Source organism: Hippocampus bargibanti, linkage group LG20 (assembly GCF_051943395.1).
Source record: "Hippocampus bargibanti isolate YZ-2025 linkage group LG20, ASM5194339v1, whole genome shotgun sequence".
Taxonomy (NCBI): Eukaryota; Metazoa; Chordata; class Actinopteri; order Syngnathiformes; family Syngnathidae; genus Hippocampus; species Hippocampus bargibanti.
Window position 1 is genome coordinate 2,702,504 of NC_142753.1, and position 24,997 is coordinate 2,727,500.

General features: G+C 42.2%; 1 protein-coding gene across 12 annotated transcripts in view; it reads right to left on the reverse strand.

The window, feature by feature from the left end:
• The window catches only part of sgce (sarcoglycan, epsilon), a 35,206-nt gene that overhangs the window by 1,199 nt on the left and 9,010 nt on the right, over nt 1–24,997 (reverse strand). For 2 of the 12 annotated variants that reach the window (XM_089022965.1, XM_089022967.1), the window contains exons 5-13: nt 21,435–21,507; nt 20,674–20,872; nt 15,412–15,574; nt 15,032–15,246; nt 14,494–14,520; nt 11,989–12,177; nt 11,876–11,925; nt 11,577–11,614; nt 11,382–11,443 (exon numbers count right to left, since the gene is read on the reverse strand). In XM_089022965.1, coding sequence (XP_088879091.1) covers nt 11,393–11,443; nt 11,577–11,614; nt 11,876–11,925; nt 11,989–12,177; nt 14,494–14,520; nt 15,032–15,246; nt 15,412–15,574; nt 20,674–20,872; nt 21,435–21,507 — 1,005 coding nt within the window. In that variant the 3' untranslated portion in view covers nt 11,382–11,392. Of the gene's footprint in view, nt 1–8; nt 7,201–11,139; nt 11,240–11,344; nt 11,444–11,576; nt 11,615–11,875; nt 11,926–11,988; nt 12,178–14,493; nt 14,521–15,031; nt 15,247–15,411; nt 15,575–20,673; nt 20,873–21,434; nt 21,508–24,997 lie in introns of those variants that run through there. The other 10 variants (XM_089022962.1, XM_089022973.1, XM_089022964.1 and 7 more) reach the window with 9 other exon arrangements.

Below are 24,997 nucleotides of genomic sequence, written 5' to 3' on the forward strand. Positions count from 1 at the left end.
TTGAATACAAATTACGTTTTTCAAGAAGTTGTTTAAGACGTTCATCAATATGCTTATGTCATGCAAACTCGGAGCTGCATTTTAAGTCATTGACACGGGAATTCAAGTTTGTTCAAGTTCAAGACATTGTTCAAAGGGGTGCAAAACTCATTCATTCATTCAATATCCAAATCGCTTTATGCCAGCTGTCACTGGACAGAAGACCGGGGGCACCCTGATACAGTTTTCAGCCATTTATAAAAACACAAATTTTTGTTCTTTTTAGGAGTTTTAAATGAATTCAAATGAATCTGACTATCCTCCATCCTAACCTTTAATGACTCTCCTTCCCTCTGTGAGGATGAAAATGTCACCCCTCACCCCTGCCTTCAACGTAATTTGAAATCATATGTGCAGGAGAGGAGGAGGTTGCTCTGCGGCAGGGCTGTCAAACTCATTTCGCATCCCTAGGCCTAGGGAGATGTCAAGTGGGCCGGACCATTAAAATTATCCCATACTCTGCTAAAAATAGCAAAAATATGTATTTCCATTGTTTTGGTGTAAAGAAGCACAGGAGCATTGGGAAAATATTGACATTTAATGAACTATCCTTTTACAAAACATTTCATGAAACACCTCATATTTCCTTAGACAAATGTGCAATTTACGTTTATAATTCACAAATATGCATTGCAACTGATCCCACTGATTGTACAAAGGCACAAAACTTTAATTGGTACTGAAAAATATAGTAATGCACTTTAAGATTAAATGAGATTTTTAAAGAAAGCGAATTTTTAAACCACTTACACATACGCATATAAAATCTCAATGTAATCCCTGTGTACACCTTACAAACTAAGGAGAGTGATTTTAAATGTGTAATGAAGTGTTCACCTGTCCTGTAAATCTGTAAACTTCATACATGAAACATACATACACATACAATACTTCTTCGTTTCATACATCCACATTGTTTCATACATCCACAATCAATGTCCTCCATCTATCCCGGTTTTGTGCATCCTCTTCCCTCACAACAGCTACCTTCATGTCCTCTTTGACCACATCCATATACCTCCTCTTCGGTCTTCCTCTCGGTTTCCTGCCTGGCAGTGCAAGGCTCAGCATCCTTCTCCCGATATAGTCACTCTCTCTGCTCTGGACATGTCCAAACCATCTCAGTCTGGCCTCTCTGACTTTCTCTCCCACGCCTCTAATATGAGTTGTCCCTCTAATGTACTCATTCGTGATTCTATCCAACCTGGTCACTCCCAAAGTAAACCTCAACATCTTCAGCTCTTCTACCTCCAGCTCTGCTTCCTGTCTTTTCTTCAGTGGCACCGTCTCCAGTCCAAACATCATAGCTGGTCTCACCACTGTTTTATACACTTTTCCTTTCATCCTAGCTGAAACCCTTCTATCACACATCACACCTGACATTTTTCTCCAGGCGCTCCAGCCTGCCTGGACACGCTTCTTCACCTCTTTTCCACACTCTCCATTGCTCTGGACAGTTGACCCCAAGTACTTAAAACCACCTTATTTATTTCTTCTCCCTGTAGCATCACTCTTGCACTTGGATCCCTCTCATTCACACACATATATTCCGTCTTGCTGCAACTGATCTTCATTCCTCTCCTTTCCAGGGCATATCTCCACATCTCTAGTTTCTCCGCCACCTGTTCCCTGTTCTCGCTACAGATCACAATGTCATCTGCAAACATCATGGTCCAAGGAGATTCTTGTCTAACATCGTCTGTCAGCCTGTCCATCACCATAGCAAACAAGAAGGGGCTCAGAGCTGACCCCTGGTGGAGTCCCACCTCCACCTTGAATTCCTCAGTCATACCGACAGCGCACCTCACAACTGTTTTACAGTCATGATACATGTCTTGCACCGCTCTGACATACTTTTCCGTCACTCCAGACTTCCTCATGCAATGCCACAGCTCTTCTCTGGGCACCCTGTCATACGCTTTCTCCAGATCTACAAAGACACAATGCAATTCCTTCTGACCTTCTCTATCAGCATTCTTAAAGCAAACACTGCATCTGTCGTACTCTTTTTTTGGCATGAAGCCATACTGCTGCTCACAAATGTTCACTTCTGCTCTTAGTCTTGCTTCAACTACTCTTTCCCATAGTTTTATTGTATGGCTCATCAACTTTATTCCTCTGTAGTTAGTATAACTGCACATCTCCTTTGTTCTTAAAAATGGGCACGAGTACACTTTGTCTCCATTCTTCAGGCATCTGTTCACTATCTAAGATCTTGTTGAATAACCCAGTCAGGAACACCACCGCCACCTCTCCAAGTCACTTCCATACCTCGATTGGTAAATCATCAGGCCCGAGTGCCCTTCCCCCCCTTCATCCTCTTCAGTGCCCTCCTCACTTCATCCTTGCTAATGTTTGCTACGTCTTGTTCCACAACAGTCACGTCTTCTACTCTTTGTTCCTTCTCATTTTCCTCATTCATCAATTCTTCAAAGTACTCCTTCTATCTTGCCATCACACTACTGGCACCTGTTAATACATTGCCATCTCTATCCTTAATCACCCGAACCTGCTACAGGTCCTTACCATCTTTGTCTCTCTGTCTCGCCGGCCTGTAAAGATCAGTCTCACCTTCCTTGCTGTCCAGCCGAGCATACAAGTCATCATAGGCCTCTTGTTTGGCCTTTGCCACATTTACTTTAACCGTGCGCTGCATCTCCTTGTACTGCTGTCTACTCTCGTCTGTCCTCTCAGTGTCCCACGTCTTCTTTGCTAACCTCTTTCTCTGTGTACACTCCTGCACCAAGTACTTTCCGACCTGTGTCTCTGATTATGTTTGCTGTAGTTTGCCAGTCATCTGGAAGGACCTCTTGTCCACCCAGTCTGAGCTCAATGTCATGCTCTTCCTTTTTCAACTTCCACTATTTTGACCTCACTTTAGCCTTTGGTTTCTTCATCTTCCTCACTGTCAGCGTCATCCTACACACCACCAACCTATGCTGTCTGGCTACACTCTCACCAAGCACTACTTTGCAGTCACTGATTTCCTTTAGATAGCGCCGTTGACACAAAATGTAGTCTACCTGTGTACTTCTCCCTCCACTCTTGTAGGTCACCCTATGTTCCTGTCTCTTCTGAAAGAAAGTATTCACAATAGCCATTTCCATTCTCTTAGCAAAGTCAACCACCATCTGTCCTTCAGCGTTCCTCATCTGGAGTCCAAACCTGCCCATCACCTCCTCATCAGCTTTTGTTTCCTGCGCCAACATGTCCATTGAAGTCTCCACCAATTACAACCCTCACACTTCTCGGGATGTTCTGTGGGACTTGATCAAAGTCCAACCAAAATTTCTCCTTCTACGCCAGCTCACATCCTACTTGTGGGGCATACCCACAAACAATATTAAACATCACACCTTCAATTTCTAGCTTCAGACTCATGATTCTATCTAATACTCTTTTTACTTCTAAGACATTCCTAACAAACTCCTCTTTTAAGATGACCCCAACTCCATTTCTCTTTCTGTCTTCACCATCGTAGAACAACTTAAACCCTGACCCTAAGCTTCTAGCCTTGCTCCCTTTCCACCTGGTCTCCTGGACACACATTATGTCTACCCTCCTTCTATGCATCATGTCAACCAGCTCTCTACCTTTACCTGTCATTGTTCCTACATTCAAAGTTCCTACTCTTAGTTGTATACTCTTGGCGTTCCATTCCTCTCTTTTCCTCCGGGCACACCTCCCTCCTCTGCTTCTTCGACCAACAGTAGTCATTTTTTCCACTGGCACCCTGAAGGTCAACAGTACCAATGGCAGCCGTTGTTAACCCAGGCCTCAACCGATCCAGTATGGGATTCATAGGTTGATTCGCATATTTGTTTTGGCAAAAACTTTTACGTCGGATGCCCTTCCTGACACAACCCTCTGTATTTATCGTGGCTTGGCACCGGCACAATAAGACACTGGCTTGTGCCCCCTTGTGGCTACATTACATACACATACAATACATAGTACTGAAATTTTATGGAGTTGTATGAACAGTAGAATTCCATCACAGAACTGTTGTTTTGAAGCTGCTGACTAACATTAAAGTGTGGTATGGCAGGCAGTGGGTAATGTTGCTGTCGCTGAAAAGTTTGTCAAACTGACTGGTTCAGACCTCTGGACCGGATGAAATTTACAGTGCGAACAACCACCTCAATGACGTGGTCCATTTTCAGCGACTTGCAACACAATGCCTCCTGGTGCAAAATACAGTGAAATGTCCAGAAACGATCTCCTCCATTAAGGGCTTGTACTTTGTCTTTGAACTTTGTCGCGACACCTGCTTTCTTTCCGACCATGGATGACGCGCCGTCTGTAGCCAGGCTGTCAGCGCGGGACCAATCCACTCCAACTCTGTCCAATACAGCAACGACAGAGCCGAAAATGTCCTGGGTTGTTGTGGTGTCCATCATTGGCGCCAACTCAAGAAACTCTTCGGTAACGGTCAATTTCGTTTTTCTACTTTCATTCCTTTCATCACTTTGCTGCTGTGAAATGTAAATTTCTCCACTGTGAGACTAGTAAAGGCATATCCAATCCAATCCAATGTCTCATCAACTCCTCGAATAAATATGGCCAGTTGGGCCACGTCTGTGATGTCAGTGCTCTCGTCAATTGCCACGGAAAATGCAATAAATCCTCTCTGCTATAGTATTCCTCATCAGGCTAATATTGGCAAAAGCTTGTCACTTCTCGGAACATACAAGTTCAGCCGCCTTCATCATGCATCGTTTAACAAAGTCACCGTCGAAATACGGCTTTGATGCTAATGCTATTTCGCTAGCTGGCTAGGTAGCTGGCTTTTACCACTGCTTCATTGACTTCTAGGCTCCGGATGAAAGTTGACTGCTGTTTCCTCAGACCCGCCAGCAATTCGTTAATCTTTTCTCTTCTCAGTTGTCCTTGCAACCTGCCATATTTTTCGCTGTGATGAGTCTCGTAGTGGCGTCGAATATTATATTCCTTCAATACCGAAACTTGTTGCAAACACACCAAGCACAAAGGTTTTCCGTGCATCTCTGTAAATAAATAGGACGTGGTCCATTTTTCTTTGAAAATTCTACACTCCTTATCTATTTTTCTCCGTTTGGACAACGACATTTTGGCTAATGAGGGTGTAGCGGAGAGGGAGAGACCAAGGTATTAACAACGTTGTAACAAGCAGCAGATGGCGCATTGACACCGTCTGCTGTTTTCAGTCTGTCTCAGTGACGCGGCGTGTCTTCTACTCTGATGGATCCTTAGCGGATAATCCATTAATTGCAGCGAATTAAAAATATTAATTCCATGTTTTTTATGCATTTTTCCTCTTTCAAATTATCCTGTGGGCCTGATCGAACCTCTTTGGGGGCCGGTTCCAGCCCGCATGTTTGACACCCCTGCGCTGCGGCGATCTATACATGCGCTTCAATTTATCCATGTTGTATTCGCATGTCTTCTGATCAAAACTCAAGACAACCCAGCCGTTTGTTTTTAGAGTTGCCCTATGCCAGATGTACCTTTTGGCAGTGACTCAGGTAATTATTTAAAATGAAGCGTAAATTTGATACCTTATCGTTTTTTTGCGCAATGTGAACTGTTGAGATCTTCAGCGCTTTCGCGATGCATTTTGGGAGAATAAAGAGTCACGATGGTCCTCTTGTTTAGATCATACAAGTAGGATATTTATTTGCCGGGGCGCATAGAGAAGCCGCTACGCTCATCGTCGTACAAGAAGTCAAATATACAAATACACTGGCTTTGAGCGCTGTCAAGTCACGTGATGTCGCGTAGTGGCTGGGTTGCCAGATCACTCAGTATTACAGCATGACACAAAATGAGGATACAACCAAGTTTCTCAACACCCCCACTTATACTCAGTTTGCTGTAATGTAAACCAACATAAATAGAACAATGTGACCTCTGTCTTACACATTTCAGCTTCCAAAAACAATGTGTGTAAACTCTCAAATACAATTGTTTTTGCGTATTGGTAGTCATCAATAATGAAATCACCGTCCCTGATTTTGATCACTTGTCACTTATTGACTCTGGCATAAATACAATAATCACCTGGGTTTTTCTTGTACTCATTATCAGGTAAATAATCATGTATGACCTTGTCCATAAAGTGATTTTTCTAGTTTGTAAACTAGAAACATCATCCTTTTCTCCATCTTCCAGAGCTGCTTTTTGAAGCACCACTCTTATACCGGTTTGATTGGCTGTTGGTGAAAACATCTCTTCATAGTCTATGTTTTCAGCTGGCTCTTGCCCTTTGCTACAAATCGTGCTTTATATTTATCTCTGACATATACATCACGTTTGTAGCATATGCCCATTTACCCCCCACTGTTTTCTTGCCTGCAGGTAGGGTTGTTACAGTAAACGTATTGTTGTCATTTAATGACTGAATTTTCTCATCCATGGCTTTTGCCCATTCTTGAGAATAATTTGATCTCATTGCCTCTGCATATGTTTGCGGAACACCACACACAGCTTTGTAACAGTAGTCCACTGTGGTGTGTACCCCATCGTTATCGCTGTACTCAACCACAAAATCATCTAAGTGACTAGGTCTCTTTCTTTCCCTGGTAGGATACCTTCTATTTTCAGGTTCATCATTTGTGTAACTGTCGTGTGAGGTTATGTTCATTCGGCCTAATCTCTGTGACTGCACTTTCGCGTGTATCCCTGTCTTGTATACATGACTGTTAGGCTCATGAAAGACCTCACTAGTCTTAGGCCTTAATCTCATGCCATAATGTGTTTTCATCTGGGTCTCTTTCTCAATATGTAAATCGTACAACTTTACATACACATGTATCTCAATTTTTGTCCCACCTTTTGTAATCAGTGCATTTTTGCCTTCTTTAAATATCACTGTTGCCCCATTGGTGGTCGCCTTCTTTACAGACAAAATGTCTTGGGGGTATGAAGGAATGTATAAAGTGTCTTTCAGCATTGCTTTATGTCTTTAACCTTTGATGTTAAACAAAGAGACCTCAGCATCTCCCCTTTTATGTGCGACTCCGCTGCATTGTGTGCCGTCCGCCAGCTCCACGCGGTGTCTTTCCGGTCTGAACGTGCTATCGAAATCCTTGAACATGAACGTCAGTGATGATATGCGAAGTGGCTCCCGTGTCCACCATCAATCCTTTCTCTCTGATGTCGCGACCCAACTGCTCCCTGGATCTGGTCAAGTCAAAGTCAGCTTTATTGTCAAATATGCTAATATGCATGACATACAGCACAGATGAATTTACTGTCCTCTCAGACCCAGCATGCAAGGCACTTATAATTACTTTAACAAACATACACATGAAAACGCCAATTTGCCGGGAGAGGGGAGCCGCTGCGTGTTCACGCGCCGCCATCTTGGGAAAAACATTTTGAAAAAATAACAAATATGACAACACAAAGACACAGAGTCATTCATTCTTCAGGACTTGCTGTACCCTCTTTGTGATGACATGAAGCAGTTCTAGTTGAAAGAGGAGAGGATCAAAGCATCCATTTCAGCAGTGGATCAGGGACGTCATGGTGGAATTTGTACGTCTACTACAAGCTAAATGTTGAAAGCAAACACGAAGCTGTAGCATCCATTGACGAAAAGACATTGTCTCACATCTCCTGTCCCACATAAATCCGCTTCAATTCCAAGCTCAGGTCTCGCTGTCCCTCATCTTGAGCACGATGTCGGTGTCGCCATCTTCTGACGCTTTCCTGGCGTCATTTCGTCTGTCCTTGTCCTTATGCCTGCACGTGGCGTCTTTGTGTGTCTTGCTTTTGCAATGACTGCACCATGTCTTCTGTCGGCATTCTTTCGCTTTGTGGCCTTTGATCCCACACTTGAAACACACTATGTGTTCACGCTTGTGTCATCACTGTACGTCTACTACAAGCTAAATGTTGAAAGCAAACACGAAGCTGTAGCATCCATTGACGAAAAGACATTGTCTCACATCTGTCATCACTGTGCTGGTCACGGGTGTTGGTTTTGGTGGTTTCTCGTCCACTCCGACCCTGTGTCTTCATCACACTGTCCCCTGACTCAGTGTTCAATTTCTCAGTGGCTTCAAAACTCCGTAGCTTCGTCTTGAAATCTGCAAACTAGATTTCATCATTTGAATGCGCTACATGGATTGCAAATGGCTTGAAACTTGCTGGTAGTCCTTTTAATACCATGGCCACATGTAGTCCATCTCCCAAAGTTTCACCCGCATTTCGAAGTGCTGTGATGGCAGTTTCGGCTCTGATGATATAGTCTGTAACACTTTCATCGTTCCTCTTTTGAAGCGACGTGAGCATGGTGTACAGATTTATTATCCGTGGTCTTCCTTTCCGGCATAATATTCTCTCAATATCTTCAAAGACTTTCTTCCATCATCAGGCGCATTTCTCATTATCAATGAGAGGCTCTTGTCATCAAGCATATTTATCAATTCGGCGTACGCATCTGCATTTTTCTCTGCATCCGTAGCCATTTCGGAACTCGTCGCCGGCTCGCTTAGCACGGTCTTCTTTAGTCCCAATAAATGAAAATGTCCGAGCATTTTTGTTTCCCATATCTCGTATTTAGCTTCATCTCCGTCGAATTCCAGTCAAAGGCGCCTACTTGCCCTTCCTTGATCCATCCGCTGTTTAGCCGGTTAGCGATAGCCTCGTTTGCTCACCGCTCTTTCAAGTCTGGATACACTTCTGGCTTCACTTTATCTCCCAAACGTCTCCTGGGCCCATAATCTGTTGAGATCTTCAGCGCTTTCGCGATGCATTTTGGGAGAATAAAGAGTCAAGAGATCAGGAGGCCGTAGTCTGCTTATGGGCAGACTACGGCCCGCGGGCCACATACAGCCAGTTAGGCTTTTTAATCCGGCCCACCGAACTTGCCCAAATTATAGTACAAACAGTGTCTAAAACTCATGACAAAAAGTTAGCGAACAACAGGGCAGATAACTGAAAAGTTGCCTGCCCCATTTTTCACAACTTGAAGCAAAATGAGACCAATCCCATTAATAAACGTTGTCACAAAGTATAAGGTTTTTTTTTTAAATCAAGAATGCACCAACTACAATTGCTACCTTGCTTAATTTACAGCAAATGCGCATGGCTGTAAATTTTGCTACAGTAGTCGATTGTCATTGTGGTGCACAATGCAACATTTGCATTGATTCCTACGAGCCACTAAGCCCCTTTCATAACACTTTACAGTCACGGTTTAATGTAAATTTACGTTTTGTAGCGTCACATATGTTGTTAGCTTCTTTTGAATCTTTCTTCTGGGCTGAGGTTCTGTGCATCTATTTTGGAAAATGACATGCAATTGCACAACTTTATAACGCTTGCAAAAGTCCGGAAGAAGCAGGCTTCTGATTGGCTGCCGTGCCGAGTATGCAAATTTCAACTGCAGGTAGTTTGTGTTCGTGTGCTCGGTGACGGTACACGTGTACTGTTTGCGCGTGAAGGCGAGGGCGTCAGTGAGGAGTTTGTTGAGCGCGCGGTCAGGACAAACCATCTATGATTTGGCGGAATTTAACACAAGTAGGTATTTTTGAGCTTGAATATTTCGTTGTGTAATAATATGTTTTGAATGTTGAAAGTGATTCCATTTTTCAATAAATGTTGATTTCTTTAACTTTGCCCCTTCGATGGAAACTTATTAAAAACAGACGCAATCTTGATAAATCACGGTGCATATGTTATTTAAATCTATTTCCATTTCCTCCTCCAAGTAGCTGCGAAATAGTATGTAAACGCCATATTCCTTGAGACAAATTTATTAACTGATCAGGGATATTTTTCACATTTGAAAGACTTTTGAAAGAAAGAGTTAATAAATTGGGTTGTAGTGTTCTTACTGTGCTATGAGGTTTGTACATACTACATTTAAAGGACAACCGGCACCATTTTTTGTTTTTGTTTCCCACTGACATCAGAAAAACGTTTTATAGCATCTAAAATACCCAAATCAGGCAGACTGATATTTTTAGTTAAATGAAAAACACCAATAAAAATGACTTCAAAATAAATCCGGAAATGGTCAGTTTCAGAAGGTCCCATCCCCCTGTTCGTGACGTTACGCCAAGATGTCTTGCCTTGCTCGAGAATCAAAACAATGGCTTCAGATTCAGAGAAGATGTTTTCTTGTTACTCATCCAGTTATGAATATGATTCAAATAGTTCTGAAGAGGAAAGCATAAATGTTTGCAATTGATTCAAGGAGTCCTCCCATATCAATTCGAGCCGTCAAGGACAGCAATGTAGCACCCAGAAAATGCAGAAGATTGCGCCCAAGCTCCGTTGGAAATGTGCTGATTTGTCAGCTGGGAATTTGTGTCAGCGAATATCAAATAGTTGTCTTGGTGCAACACACAACGATTCACCATGGCGTTATTTATGTGTTTTCCTTCTAATTTCGCCATCAACACGGATCAACACGAAGTTTTCAGACCAAACAAAGTACCCAAAATGCATTGTATGTCGCTTTCTCGATCAGGGGCGGTCCAAACGTGACGTCACATGGGGATCGTCATCAACTCGAAAACAAGACTTCATGAATATTCAGCGCAAGTCTTAAAACGTAAACTATAGCTATATGCTGTGGAATCTTTGTAAAATACACTCAGTCGAAGTCATTTGAAGTGATTTTATAAATTATGGACATAACTTGTTCAGAGTATTTCCGGCCCAAACACTCCCTCCAAATGCTCCTGGCCCGGCCCCTCTGTCAAATTTTAGAACCCAATGCGGCCCGCGAGTCAAAAAGTTTGCCCACCCCTGGTCGAGATGGTCCTCGTTTACATCATACAAGTAGGATATTTATTTGCCGTAGCACATAGAGCAGCCGCTACTCTCATCGTCTACGAGAAGTCAAACACATACACTGGCAAATACACTGGCTTTGATCGCTGTCAAGTCACGTGATGTCGCGTAGTGGCTGGGTTGCTAGATCAGCTCAGTATTACAGCATGATACAAAATGGCCTCCCTGTGTGGAGTTTGCATGTTCTCTCCGGACCCGCGTGGGTTTTCTCCGGGTCCTCCGGTTTCCTCCCACACTCCAAAAACATGCATGGCAGGCATATTGACCACTCCAAATTGTCCCTATAGGTGTGAGTGTGAGAGTGACTGTTGCATGTCTTTGTGTGCCCTGCGATTGGCTGGCAACCAATTCAGGGTGTCCCCCACCTTGTGCCCGAGGACAGCTGAGATAGGCTCCAGCAACCCCCGCGACCCTAATGAGGAATAAGCGGTACGGAAAATGAGATGAGATGAGACAAAATGAGGATCCAATCTAAGTTTCTTAACATGAACAAAGTAGTCTATCCGATTGATTATGCGTTTTTGCCCATTTCCTTTATTTGGTGACTAAACTACCTTTAGTGAAATCACAAATTCAGTTCTTCGGCCATCTTCTTCTCCTCAGGAATACCATTTACCTACAAAGATTGAGAGAAAAGATGGTTCTTTCAATCTTTTTTACTCCTTCGTCCAAAGCTACAAGAATATTCATGAATGAATCATTTGGACCCCAAGTTCAAAAATCCGCTTTGGTTAATAAGATTTGCCTACCTCCAACCTTCGAAATGTCGACATTACATAACTATCTCCTTTGTGCGCAGTAAAAAAGAAAAGGGCGTTAGTGGACCATGCAAACAGCAGGGCGTGCCATTATACTACACTTGTCTGATTCCAGGGCTGCTCAATTATTTTTCTAAGACTCATCCCACCATAACGACAAAAAAAGATGTTTAGTTTTCTTCAACGGATGAAGGATTGAGAAATGATCGCCATACACGAAAATATTTGGGAAGTGACTGCCGCCTGCTCATGCGTGCTAGTGATCCTCAACAAAGGTAAGGCAAACAAACCTGATGCTAGTGATGCTTGTTGTGGTATGGTAATCTGGTTTTGCAGATTTCTGCGGTCAAAGACATTGAGTGAGTGGAAATTAAAAAAAAAAAAAAAAAAAAACTGCACTCACGTCTGTGTCTGCATCAGAGGCATGCTGGTGGTCTCGTAGTTATCGGGATGGATAGGCGGCACCAACTCGCCGCTGACCGGGTTGAAGACAGGTAATGTGGAGAGCGGCCAGGAGATTTCCCGGTTCTTAGACATGTTGCGCATCTCTTTAGTGGATTTTTGGATCGAGCTATGGTGGACCAGCTGGATGCTAGACAGGTCAAAGTTCAACACATAAGAGTCTGTTATTGTCGTCTACCTCTTATATCATGACTATATTAATTAAAAAAACCTTAAAGGACAACCGACGTCACGTTTTTGTTTCCTAACTGACATCATAAAAACGTTTTATAGCATCTAAAATACCCAAAATACGCAGTATAATTTTATTCAAATGCAAAGCACCAACAAAAATGACAAAAGTGACAAAAATGATAAAAGTGTCCAAAATCTGCAAAAAATCAAAAAAAAAAAAAGCTGCGAATTGGGCATTTTCAGAAAGTCCCGACCCCAGTTCGTGACGTCACGCCAAGACGTCTTGCATTGCTGGAGAACCAAAACAATGCTTCAGATTCGGAGAATATGCTTTCTTGTTACACATCCAGTTATGAATATGATTCAAATAGTTTTGAAGAGGAAAGCATACATGTTAGCTATCGATTAAAGAATTTATTCCGTGCCATTTTGAGGCAAAATTGGGGGGAAATGTCTCACCCAAAAAGAGGCAGAAAATGGCCATCAAGCTCCTGTGAGGAATTGATCAGCCCGTTTCCACAGGCTGATAAATTCCTTACATTGAGCTTGGACACCCTCTTCTGGCTCTATCACCTCATCAGCATTACTAATGTTGCCTAACCTATGTTGCCTAAGCAGGCTATTGTACGAATGATCCAAATTGAACTTCACCCCACCATATCGGTTTAATGAAGGATTAAGCTTTTTTTTTTATGAGAAATGCTTCTTTTACTCCCCTTTCAAACCATCTATGTTCTTTTGCTAAGATTTTAACCTCATTGTCATCAAATCAGTGGTTGCTAGCTTTTAGTTGCATATGTACTGCACATCGTCCACATATGGTTTAGATATGTGGACGATACTTTCGTCATAATTAAAAAACAAGAAATTCAATCCTTCACGGATCACCTTAACTCGATAGACATCAACATTAAATTTACTCGCTAGGACATTAAAGAGAACCAACTAGCCTTTTTGGATTGTAAAGTAATTATAAAAGAGGACAGAGCGCTAAAAACAGAAGTCTTTAGGAAGGTTACACACACAAACCAATACTTACTTTTCGATTCGAACCATCCTCTACAACACAAACTAGAAGTTATCAGAACCCTCCAGCATAGGGCCAACAAGCGTTGAAGGCAGAGAAAAGGAGTCAAAACATATCAGGAGAGCACTCACAAACTGTGGGTACCCTCAGTGGTCGTTTAACAAATAGGGAATGAAACCAAAAATTCTGAAGATACAAAAAGGAGAGGAGTAGCAGTACCTTACATTGCAGGAGTTTCTGAAAAACTACAAAGAGTACTTTGGCAACACAAAATCCCTACTTATTTCAAACCGATAAACACTTTGGGGCAAAAATTAGTGCATCCAAAAGATAGGCTGCCAAATGAAAAACAACGTAATGTAGTTTATTCAATACATTGTAAGAATGAAAATTGTAAAGAGCAGTACATTGGGCAGACTAAACAATTTCTCAAAAAAAGACTATCAACATCGCAAGCATAATACTAGTGGGCCTCAATCGGCAGTACATAGATGGTTTGAAAGGGGAGTAAAAGAAGCAGTTTTCATAAAAAAAAAAGCTTAATCTTTCATTAAACCGATATGGTGGGGTGAGGTTCAATTTGGATCGTTCGTATAATAGTAAGGCATTTTTAGTCCAAGAAAATTACCACGTATAGTAAGGCGCTTTTACAAAAAAAACACCATGTATAGTCAGGCATTCATAGCCCGAAAAAGGGCAGGTGGTGGATTCGAACCTTACACCTCTGTGGTGGTAAGCCAGAGCACTTACCATTTGCCGATTAGGGTTGCTTTCTTTTGAGTGACTCAATCGGTGGTAATTGGTATGGCAAAAAATATATATAATAATAATAAAATAAAAAAATAAAAGAGGCGTTTTTGCCCAAAAAAGCGACCATATATAAATTGTATATACAGGAGGGCGTTTGGAGCACGAAAAAAAACAACTATGTACAATAAGGCATTTTACCCCCCCCCCCCCCCCCAAAAAAAAAAAACAAAAAACAACAACATATATTAAGGCATTTTTAGCAAAAAAAAAACCACAGTTTACGAATATGTTTTTTTTTAACCCCATCTGTTAGCATTTCCATACTAAACACGTAAAAGGCAGCTATACACGTTGAGGTCATCTAATATCGTGGCTATATTTTGGAGCAGCCCTCACGGATGAATGGACACTGATGAGGACAAGAACGCTGATGGAATATCAACATGGAGGACAGGGAAAAAGGAAAAGAAACAAGAGGAGAGGCAAAACACTTACGCTGATGTTCGCATGTTTCTTTTTTTCCTAGAATCAAAACAAAGATGGAATGAGTTAAATACCACGAGCAGTCCTTACCGACACAACGACAATGAAAAGGACACATTGGTGAGGTGACAATGGGATGCAAGCTCTCAAGCCCGCAAAAGGTGACATGGCTTACAATGAGAGGTCGTTGCCGTGGCAACAGATGGAGGGTGATGGAAAAGCTGCCACTTTGGTCCTGATTAGTGTTTGTGTAAGCCCAAATATAAAAGTGAGACTTCAGCGAACACTGTGTATCAATAAATGATTGCTTTTGCCCCTATCATGTGGAACTTTGTTCAACTAAACTGAGAAATCACATTCAAACAAAATATAAGAAAAAAAAAAGGACTTTGGCACCATCTTGTGGTATCCAAAAACAATGTTGTAGTGAGCAGGGGGGTTTCATTGAGACAAATCTAGTGCTCTGGCACCATCCATAAGCAATGCTAATGCCTTTTAGTGACTGTCGTTCAGCCCCGTTTGATTGTATTGCAAGGCCAAGCATACTCACACCCCTTCCCTTCGGCAACACATGGTGTAGCCTAGCATGAAGAGGAGAGCCAGCGCCACCGCCGAAGGAACAGCAAGCGTCACGATGAAGTCTGTGAAGTAGTCCCGGCTCTTCAGAGACTCTGACGGGGGGTTGTACTCCCCGAATTCAGGCAGCACCCCAGGACCTGGCTCGGGACGCTTGACGTAAACCGGGATTACTTTGTTGATGTCAACCTGGAAGCATAAAAATATGTGTGTCAAGGGATAAGCAAAATAGACAAACTTCGGGGTCCCTGAGTGAATGTCCGCTAAAATGTCTGGAATAAATTCTTATTTTTATTGAATTCATGGTTTGTGTTTTGAAGTTTTATTTGAGAGAAAGAAAATGTGTCACTTTACCAAAGAGATTTTACACCAGTCGATGTAAAATTGCGCTCGAAACTTCTTGTCACAGCTGATGACGGGTTCCATCTCCTGACTACAGCGCAGTTGGTTGTGGGGGGTCTCCACCTCACGCAGGCATGACGAGAAGGGGACGTCGGCGCCCACCATCACGTACACCCTATGGAGAGGAACAAGAAGAAAGACATGGAGGGATGATTCTTTGATGTGTAAATGATGAATAAAGCACTGGTCAGACCTCTGGCAATGTTTTTTTCCCTTTTCCATTTTTTCCATGTGAGCACTTTGTTACAGATTCAGCTGTTAATGGACAACCGACGCCAAGTTGTGTCCATAATTTGTAAATTCACTTCAAATGACTTGTACATTTTTGTATTTTACAAATTCCACCGCATATAGCTATATTTTACGTTTTAAGACTCGCGCTGAATATCCAGGAAGTCTTTTTTTCGAGCTGATGACGATCCCCTACGTGACGTCACATTTGGAACGCCCCCTGACCGAGAAAGCGACACACAATGCATTTTGTGGTCCTTTGTTTGGTCTGAAAACTTCGTGTTGATGGCGAAATTAGAAGGAAAACACATAAATAACGCGATGGTGAATCGTGTGTTGCACCAAGACTACTATTTGATATTCGCTGACACAAATTCCCAGCAGACAAATCAGCCCATTTCCAACTGAGCTTTTGCGCCATCTTTTGCATTTTCTGAGACACTACATGCTGTCCTTGACGGCTCGAATTGATATAGGAGGACTCCTTTAATGGATTGCACACATTTATGCTTTCCTCTTCAGAACTATTTGAATCATATTCATAACTGGATGAGTAACAAGAAAGCGTCTTCTCCAAATCTGAAGCCATTGTTTTGATTCGCGAGCAAGGCAAGACGTCTTGGCATGACGTCACAAAAAAGGGTGCGCGACCTTATGAAACTGGCCATTTCCGGTTTTATTTTGAAGTCGTTTTTGGAGACTTTAAGTCATTTCAAAGTCACACAAAGACAAGTACGATAGCTTGCAAGGCCAAATACGAGCAGACAAACTCTCAAAGCGAAAAGTGGAGTACTATCTCAGCAGAATACATTTGTACGCCAAGCTCAGCTGAAGAAGGCATCCGTTCGGCCAGCTTTTGGGTTGTTAAGCTGATAGCAAGCAGCGGTAAGCCTTTCACGGACGGAGAGTTTGTTAAGAAATATATGGATGCTGTCGCGGAGGAGTTGTGTCCCGAGAAGAAAGATGCATATAATGCCGTAGATCTGTCAGCGAGTACAATCACCAGACGCTGTGAAGAAATCGGGATGTATATGCCCAGCTGCATCAGAAGACGAAAGAATTTGACTTTTTTCATTAGCACTGGATGAGAGCACGGACGTGCAAGACACAGCGCAACTGCTCATTTTTATTCGTGGATTTAGCGCAAACTTTGAGATGTGAGAGGAGCTGGCAGCCCTCCAAAGTCTCAAAGGAACTACAACGGGAGAGGATATTTTTGACCAAGTGTATCAAACCATGGAGAAGTTGGACCTGAGTTACAGAACTGTGATGGTCTGAAAGCCCAACAGTCTAATTGACTTCTACCACCCTCCCAAACGACACATATCCAAACATCAAAAAACACGCAATGAAAATGTCCACAGTTTTTAGCAGCATGTATATCTGTGAGAAAAGCTTTTCTCTCATGAAACTGCTGAAATCTCCGATGAGATCAAGATTGTCAGAAGAACATTTGCATCAGTGCTTGAGACTGGCTGTAACTAGAATGGAACCTGACATTCAACTTATCACCAGCCAGATGCAGACCCACAGTTCACACTGATGTACATACATAGGTAAGTCTGTGTAAGCCCTCAGTCGTACAGGAGTGGTCCATCGATGAGAAGGTTTCTTCAGCCGTCATCTGTACAAATGTGAAGGTTTCGGACGTTTCGCCTCCTATCCAAGAGGCTTCGTCAGCGAACTAAAGTCTGACTTTTTGGAGACTTCAAACCGACAAACACGTTAAGGCAAAAATTAGTGCATCCAAAAGATAGGCTACCAAATGAAAAACAAAGTAATGTAGTTTATTCCATACATTGTAAGAATGAAAATTGTAAAGAGCAGTACATTGGGGAGACTCAACAAATTCTCAAAAAAAGACTTTATCAACATCGCAGGGATAATATAAGTGGACCTCAATCGGCAGTACATTTGCACCTAAAAGCTAGCAACCACTCATTTGACGACAATGAGGTTAAAATCTTAGCGAAAGAACATAGATGGTTTGAAAGGGGGGTAAAAGAAGCGATTCTTATAAAACAACAAAATCCTTCATTAAACCGGTCTGGTGGGATGAGGTTCAATTTGGATCGTTCATACAATAGCCTGCTTAGGCAAAACAGGTTAGGCAACTTTCGTAATGCTGATGAGGGTCGTTATGCTGATGAGGTGATACCGGTGGGAGTGGGGGTAATAGGCCAGTCGTTAGTCAGGAATGTAGGAACAATCAGTGGGGCCACAGGGAGGGGTCCTCTGCCCCCCCAACCTGAGAGTAGGGACCTATCATAGCTGTGTCCGGCGCCACCATTTCTGGACATTAGGGATATATAAATAGGGCCGATACGACCAGTCAGACTTTAGTTCGCTGACGAAGCCTCTTGGATAGGAGGCGAAACGTCCGAAACCTTCACATTTGTACAGATGACGGCTGAAGAAACCTTCTCATCGATACATAGGTAAGCTCACTTTTCTGACGTGAATGAGTCATTCTGAGCATGAACAAATATAATAATAAAATCTACTGGGATAAAATCCATCTTTACAGCAATACTGGCAGTGAAATGTATTGTGCTGTATCACTTATTTCACTTTCTCAACCTGCTTCCGTTGTGGTTTTCACAGGGCAGTTGATGAGAGAGCTGCAAACAGCGGTGTCTACAAGCCTACTGGAACCTACAAAAGGATTATAAGTGTTGCACCAAGACTACTATTTGATATTCGCTGACACAAATTCCCAAATTTGAATCAGCCCATTTCCAATGGAGCTTTTGCGCCATCTTTTGCATTTTCTGAGACACTACATGCTGTCCTTGACGGCTCGAATTGATATAGGAGAACTCCTTTAATGGATTGCACACATTTATGCTTTCCTCTTCAGAACTATTTGAATCATATTCATAACTGGATGAGTAACAAGAAAGCGTCTTCTCCGAATCTGAAGCCATTGTTTTGATTCGCGAGCAAGGCAAGACGTCTTGGCATGACGTCACAAAAAAGGGGCCGCGACCTTATGAAACTGGCCTTTTCCGGTTTCATTTTGAAGTTGTTTTTGGAGACTTTAAGTCATTTTTATTGGTGTTTTGCATTTGACTAAAAATATCAGCCCGCATGTTTTGGGTATTTTAGATGTTATAAAACGTTTTTCTGATGTCAGTTAGGAAACAAAAAAATGGTGTCGGTTGTCCTTTAAGGGCTCAGGTAAACGCCAATCATGGCTTATGTGTTTTCTGTATTGTCCTTTAAAGGACTATATAAACCAATATGCATGTATTGTATTATATTTTGGACAACCACCCTCATTTCAAGCTCATAATTGAAGACCCATAAAACTTAGGAATTAACTCTTTCTGATGAAAGAAGAGAGGCTATGGTTCCTTACCCTGAATTGAATGTCTATGTAGTCTTAAAACTCAATATTCTGTGGGTCCTGGAAATCGAAGTGAAAATGATAAAAACCCTGGCACTGGAGTACACACATTTTTGCACATCTGGCAGTGAATGAGTGAATGGAACTAAAAATATACACACAGTGAGAACACAGTGAGACAAATCAAAAATGTTCTTCCACCAGATGGCATGAGGTAAAATCAACCTTTGCCACTCAAAAAATACAGTGAGACCTCAACTTACAAACACCTTATCATACAAAGTTTTCGTCTTAAGAACGTCAAATTTATGAATATTAAACCTATAATAAGCACTATTTTCATAATACACACCCACCACGGCTGGCGGAGTGATCTTCGGCGGAAGCACACGACCGAACAGTGCTCCAGCCGGCGCTACTTTGCACACCCCCTCTCATTGAATGCACATGTCGATCGCCTACTTGGAGCTTTTTGCTGATAATTTTACTATGATGGGACCGAAAAAAAAAAAAAAAAAAAAAACCACAGGCTCATTTTCAGCCCAAGAAGACACAAAATAAAATCACAGTCGCTGAGAAGGAGATAATTGAAAAACACGAACAAGGTGTGCGTTTGTGTGATTTTAGTGGCCCAGCACGGCTATGCTAAGTCAACCATTGCTCCCATTCTCCGGAACAGAGAAGCCATCAAAGGTGCGTCTGTTGCAAAAGGTGTTTCCGTGCTCTCAAAGCGACGGTCTCGGGCAATCGAAGAATTCACGAAAAGCAGCTATCCGGCGACAGCGTAAGTAAAGCTATTTTATGTGAGAAAGCACAGCTAATTCACGCCAATATCGCCATGCGCCAACCTGAAAGTTCTGCGCTTATTGAGGATTTTAAAGCCAGTAACGGATGGTTCGGGAACATCTGAGGGTGTTGTACAGTTCCATCCAGAAAAGACTGGCTATGACAATCATCAACATGATGAACGATAATGTGATGCCTCAGCTTCGTAAGACCTTACAAGTCAGAAAGCAACAGATTTTTAATCAGCAAAAATGATGAGGAGTCTCCAAAGAAAAAAGAAGAGAAGCCACACCAGAGGTTAAGTTACCAACAGTCCTTATGGAAGGTGACTGTCCTTCCATAAGCCATCAACGACCATCAAAAGGGTAAATAAATCTTTGTTTTAGAGCACAGTTTATTTCTTTAATTACAGTCCTCGTGTAATGTGCCTCTCTTTGTGACTTTATAATACAATGCAGTGCATTTCGTTCATTACAATAGCACATTTATTATACATAGAATAAGTTATGTTGTGTGTAGTTTTAAGGCTTATTTAGTTAAAAACTATTTTATGGAAACCCGGGAACGGATTATTCCCATTTTAATAGTTTCCTATGGGAAATTTGTTTTGAGATACACTTTTCGCCTTACACACTCTGTCTCGGAACCAATTAAGTTCGTAAGTTGTGGTCTCACTGTATATCCAAGTACTGGTCCGCAAGTGAAGCGCCATTGTAACAAATTGTACTTGATTCTGTGCTGTCCTATGAAAGGATGCTCAACAAATACTTAGTTGGGCATCGGTTTCATTGCATTTAATAAGCCGGCATGCATATTTTTATCAATATTCTTTTCCCCAACATCATTACCCTTCCTTCAGGTTATTAATCGGCAGTGGTACACGTCCTCCACGGTCTAACGCCGAGGTGATGTTGATGGCATTGAGGCGCTCGGGCTGCCACACGTTTTTGACGGCTCCCAGAAAATCTCCCAGCACCTCGCTGGCCAGCATCTCCTCAACGTTCATGTTTTTGATGTAAAATTCTGCCTGGTAGGGCAGCGGGAATTCTACGGTGGGATGAAGAGAGCAATGAAGGGAATTAGGGCAGATGTTAATCCATGTGCTGGCTTGGTTTTGGTATCATTGTTGTGTTGCTTTGTGTAAACTGGTTCGGTAAATGATACAACTTCTGGATAGAGTTGAGGTTCTTTATTAGGACGGCTGTGTTGGTTGGAGGGAGAAGGCAATTGACATGTGTGGCATGCTCCTTTGGTCTATAGCCAGGCATCACTAGTTGAACATGCAAATATGATTTGCTCATATCATTACAATCGTTGGTCCTGATGAGGAGATCTCGTCGCAGTAAATTGGCTCTATGTCAAAGTAGACCTTGCCCAGCCTGAAAAAGACTTCTATTATTTAAAAAACTTAAGTCATTATTTTTTAGAAGAGCCCATTACACCATTCCAGAGGTGATTTAGCCCTCAGGATTTAATGGGGGATCTGCTCTGTGTGTGTGTGTGTGTGTGTGTGTGTGTGTGTGTGTGTGTGTGTGTGTGTGTGTGTGTGTGTGTGTGTGTGTGTGTGTGTGTGTGTGTGTGGGCGCTAAACTCTCACACTGGTACATACCCTCGGTGGCCATGACATTTATGACCAAATTGTTCCGTGCTGTCTCGAAAGTGCGTCGGTTATAGGCGGTAATCTGCAACACACAAATCAGATCCTCAGTGCGGCTTATAAGGCAACTCTGGCGCACGATGAGCTGTGGAGGCCGAAACGAGGCAGCATCCTATATTGGAGGCACATGCTGGGAGGGGTCATCCTTTGGGGAAAATTATTTTGGCAGTAGCTTATGAAAAATAACAAAAGATAAATAACATAATGGAATTAAGCCTGGAAATTGAATCTGTAACAATGTACCATGTTGGTAAATAAAGAAAATCGGCAGAGATTATTTCTTGTATTGTGGTCAGGACAGTTTATTTTCCTCAACTACCAACGTGTTTATTCATGGAGGAAGTTGTGCGTTTTTAATCATCATAAGATACAATTTATTTTCCTACATATGTTATCATAAGATTTACCACAGGCCGGCCTGCAAAAGGAAACACTACATGATTGAAACCCCTTTAACTCATTCACTGCCAGACGATGTGCAAAAATATGTCCATTACAATGCCAGGGTTTTTGTCATTTTCACTCAAATTCCAGTACTCATTGGTTCCCAGACAGTGTGTAAGGCGAAAAGTGTGTATCCCAAAAGTTAATTTCCCATAGGAAACCATTAAAATTGATAAGACTATTTTATATATGCACATTCTTAAACATCCAATGTATATATCTCTCATCTCATCTCATTTTCCGTACCGCTTATTCCTCATTAGGGTCGCAGGGTTTGCTGGAGCCTATCTCAGCTGTCTTCGGGCACAAGGCGGGGGACACCCTGAATTGGTTGCCAGCCAATCGCAGGGCACACAAAGACATACAACAGTCACTCTCACACTCACACTTCGGGACAATTTGGAGTGGTCAATCTGCCTGCCATGCATGTTTTTGGAGTGTGGGAGGAAACCGGAGGACCCGGAGAAAACCCACGCGGGTCCGGGGAGAACATGCAAACTCCACACAGGGAGGCCTGACCGGGACGCGAACCGGCGACCTCTGCACTGCGAAGCCGGTGTGCTAACCACTCGACTACCGGGCCGCCCTCCCAATATATATATATATATATATATATATATATATATATATATATATATATATATATATATTACCATTTTGTGTTTGGGAGCCTTTTACTGAGCGAGTTGCTTGTTCTGTAGTCACAAAGGGACATGTCTTATGCCGGTAAAAGCTTGGCCAAAACAAACATGCGGATCAAACCTCTAAATATGGAGGACACCGATTTGCTGTGGCGACCCCTTGAAGGGAAAAGCCGAAAGAAAAAGATATGTGTGTGTGTGTGGTGGTCGGAGCACTCGGGGCAGTGACGCCCCAAACTTGACAAGTGGTTGTAACAGATCCTGGGAACAACATCGGATATCTCGGTCCAGAAAAGCGCAGTACTGGGAACAGCACGGATACTGCACAGAACCCTCAAGCTTCCTGGCCTCTGGTAGAGGACCCGAGGTAATGGGGGACAGACACCACCCATGGGGGTGAGACAAATATTTATTTTTTTAAATGTGTGTAGTTTACCTTATAACTTTACGTATTTGTAGTGTGTACTGTTACTCAACCATTCTTATTTCAGTATTTCAGTCTAATATGTTCCACACCTTCACAGCTGATTGGCTCTTTTTAAAATGAGGTAATTCCCACCCTCTGTCTAAATAACATCTGTAGGTGAGAGCAGGCGCAATTCTTCCCCACTGGTCTCTCTCTCTCTCTCCTGTGAAAAGCACTCTCTGTGCCGTTCCAAGAATAAATAATCTTTCTGTTCATCATTTTGATTACTGCTGATTGACTATTTAGACCAGGGGTGCTCATTACGTCGATCGCGATCTACTGGTCGATCGCGGAAGTAATACTGGTCGATCGCAGCGTGACAGTAAAAAAAACATTTGTCAGCCTATCAAACGTCCCGTCACTTGATTGACAGGGCAACCATTCAGATGAGAACTGAATTTTTACCTTTAGGTCGCCGTGCATGCGTAAACAACGGCGCTAAACGCAGCAAAATTTACAAGCTCGTCAGCGAATTACCTCAGATTTTAAGCCCTTGCTAAAACATATGGTGATCAAAATGAGTGAGAAAGCGGGATCAAGTGGATCAAGCGGGGGCAAAACATATTACTTTCATACGAAATGGGAAAATGTGGAGCGCCATTTTCGGACTGTTCATGGAAAATACGACATTGGCTTCCCGCCGAAAAGCCAGCTGAGAAAGAGAAAGGTGGACGAACTAAAGTCCGAGTTGTCCGGACAGCAGTCATTCAAAAAGCGAAAGTCGCCACCGAAGCATCGTTCCGGGTGAGTCACTCCATCTTTAAAAACAATAAGTCCTTCCAAGACGGAGAGATGGTAAAAGAAGCATTCGTTGAAGCAGCTGACTCCTTGTTCAGAGACTTTAAAAATAAGGCAGAGATATTATCTTCAACCAAAGCTCTGCAGCTGTCAAGACATACAGTTACACGTCGCCGTGAAGCCATGGCTGAGGATTTAACCCAGCAAATGTGGAAAGACATCGCAGATTGTGAGTGTTCTCACATGGATAGTTCTGGAACTTACTCACACAGGAAAAGTACCCCAACATGAGGAAATGTGCTACCTCCTTGACTGCATTATTCGGCTCCACTTATTTATGTGAGTCAGCCTTTTCCTACATGAAGATCATTAAGTCCAAATACCGTTCCACCATGAATGATGAACATTTGGAAATGTGCTTGAGGTTGGCTGTCAGCAGCTACTGTCCGGACTATGCATCCCTGGCTGATTCAATTCAGTGCAAGTCATCAAAGTAAACTCAGGTAATTACAAACATTTTTTAATAGTTATTTATTATGTTATGTATATGTAGTTATTATGTGTGTTGTGCAATATTGGCTTATTCAGTTATGCAAGGTACATCAACATACATTGTACATACAAAGAATGCTTAAAATATTTGAAAATAATTATGTTTTGCATTTTTGTCGTGGGTAGATCATTTTGACTTAGTAGTTTTTATAAGTAGCTCATATGCTGAAAAAGTGTGAGCACCCCTGATTTAGACTATTCAGACCAACACAAAAATGAGAGTAATCTGTTCCCAGGTCCCCATAAAACATAATTGTCTACTTTCTAATTTTCCAAGCCTTAAAACTACACAACATATACCTTATTTTATGTATAATACATGTACTATGGAATTATAATTAAAGAAATAAACTCTACAGTATAATAAAGTCGTTTTTATTTACCTTTGTGATGGACGTTGATGGCTTGATGGAATGGAGTGGCCGGTTTCATCAGCATTTAACACTTGATGAGGAACGTAGCCTTCTTTCACCATTTTGAGGAATGATCCCTTGGAGGTGCTTTCTCTGCGATAATTTTACCTTTTTCCTCATCAATTGTGTTCTGTTTAGCTGGGTTGATAGCTTTTTGCAGGCTGATAAATTCTTTATATGGAGTTTGGACGCCCTCCTCTGGCGGCTTTTGGGTGAAACACGAGGTCACCAGACCAAACAAGTACAGCAAAATACATTGAC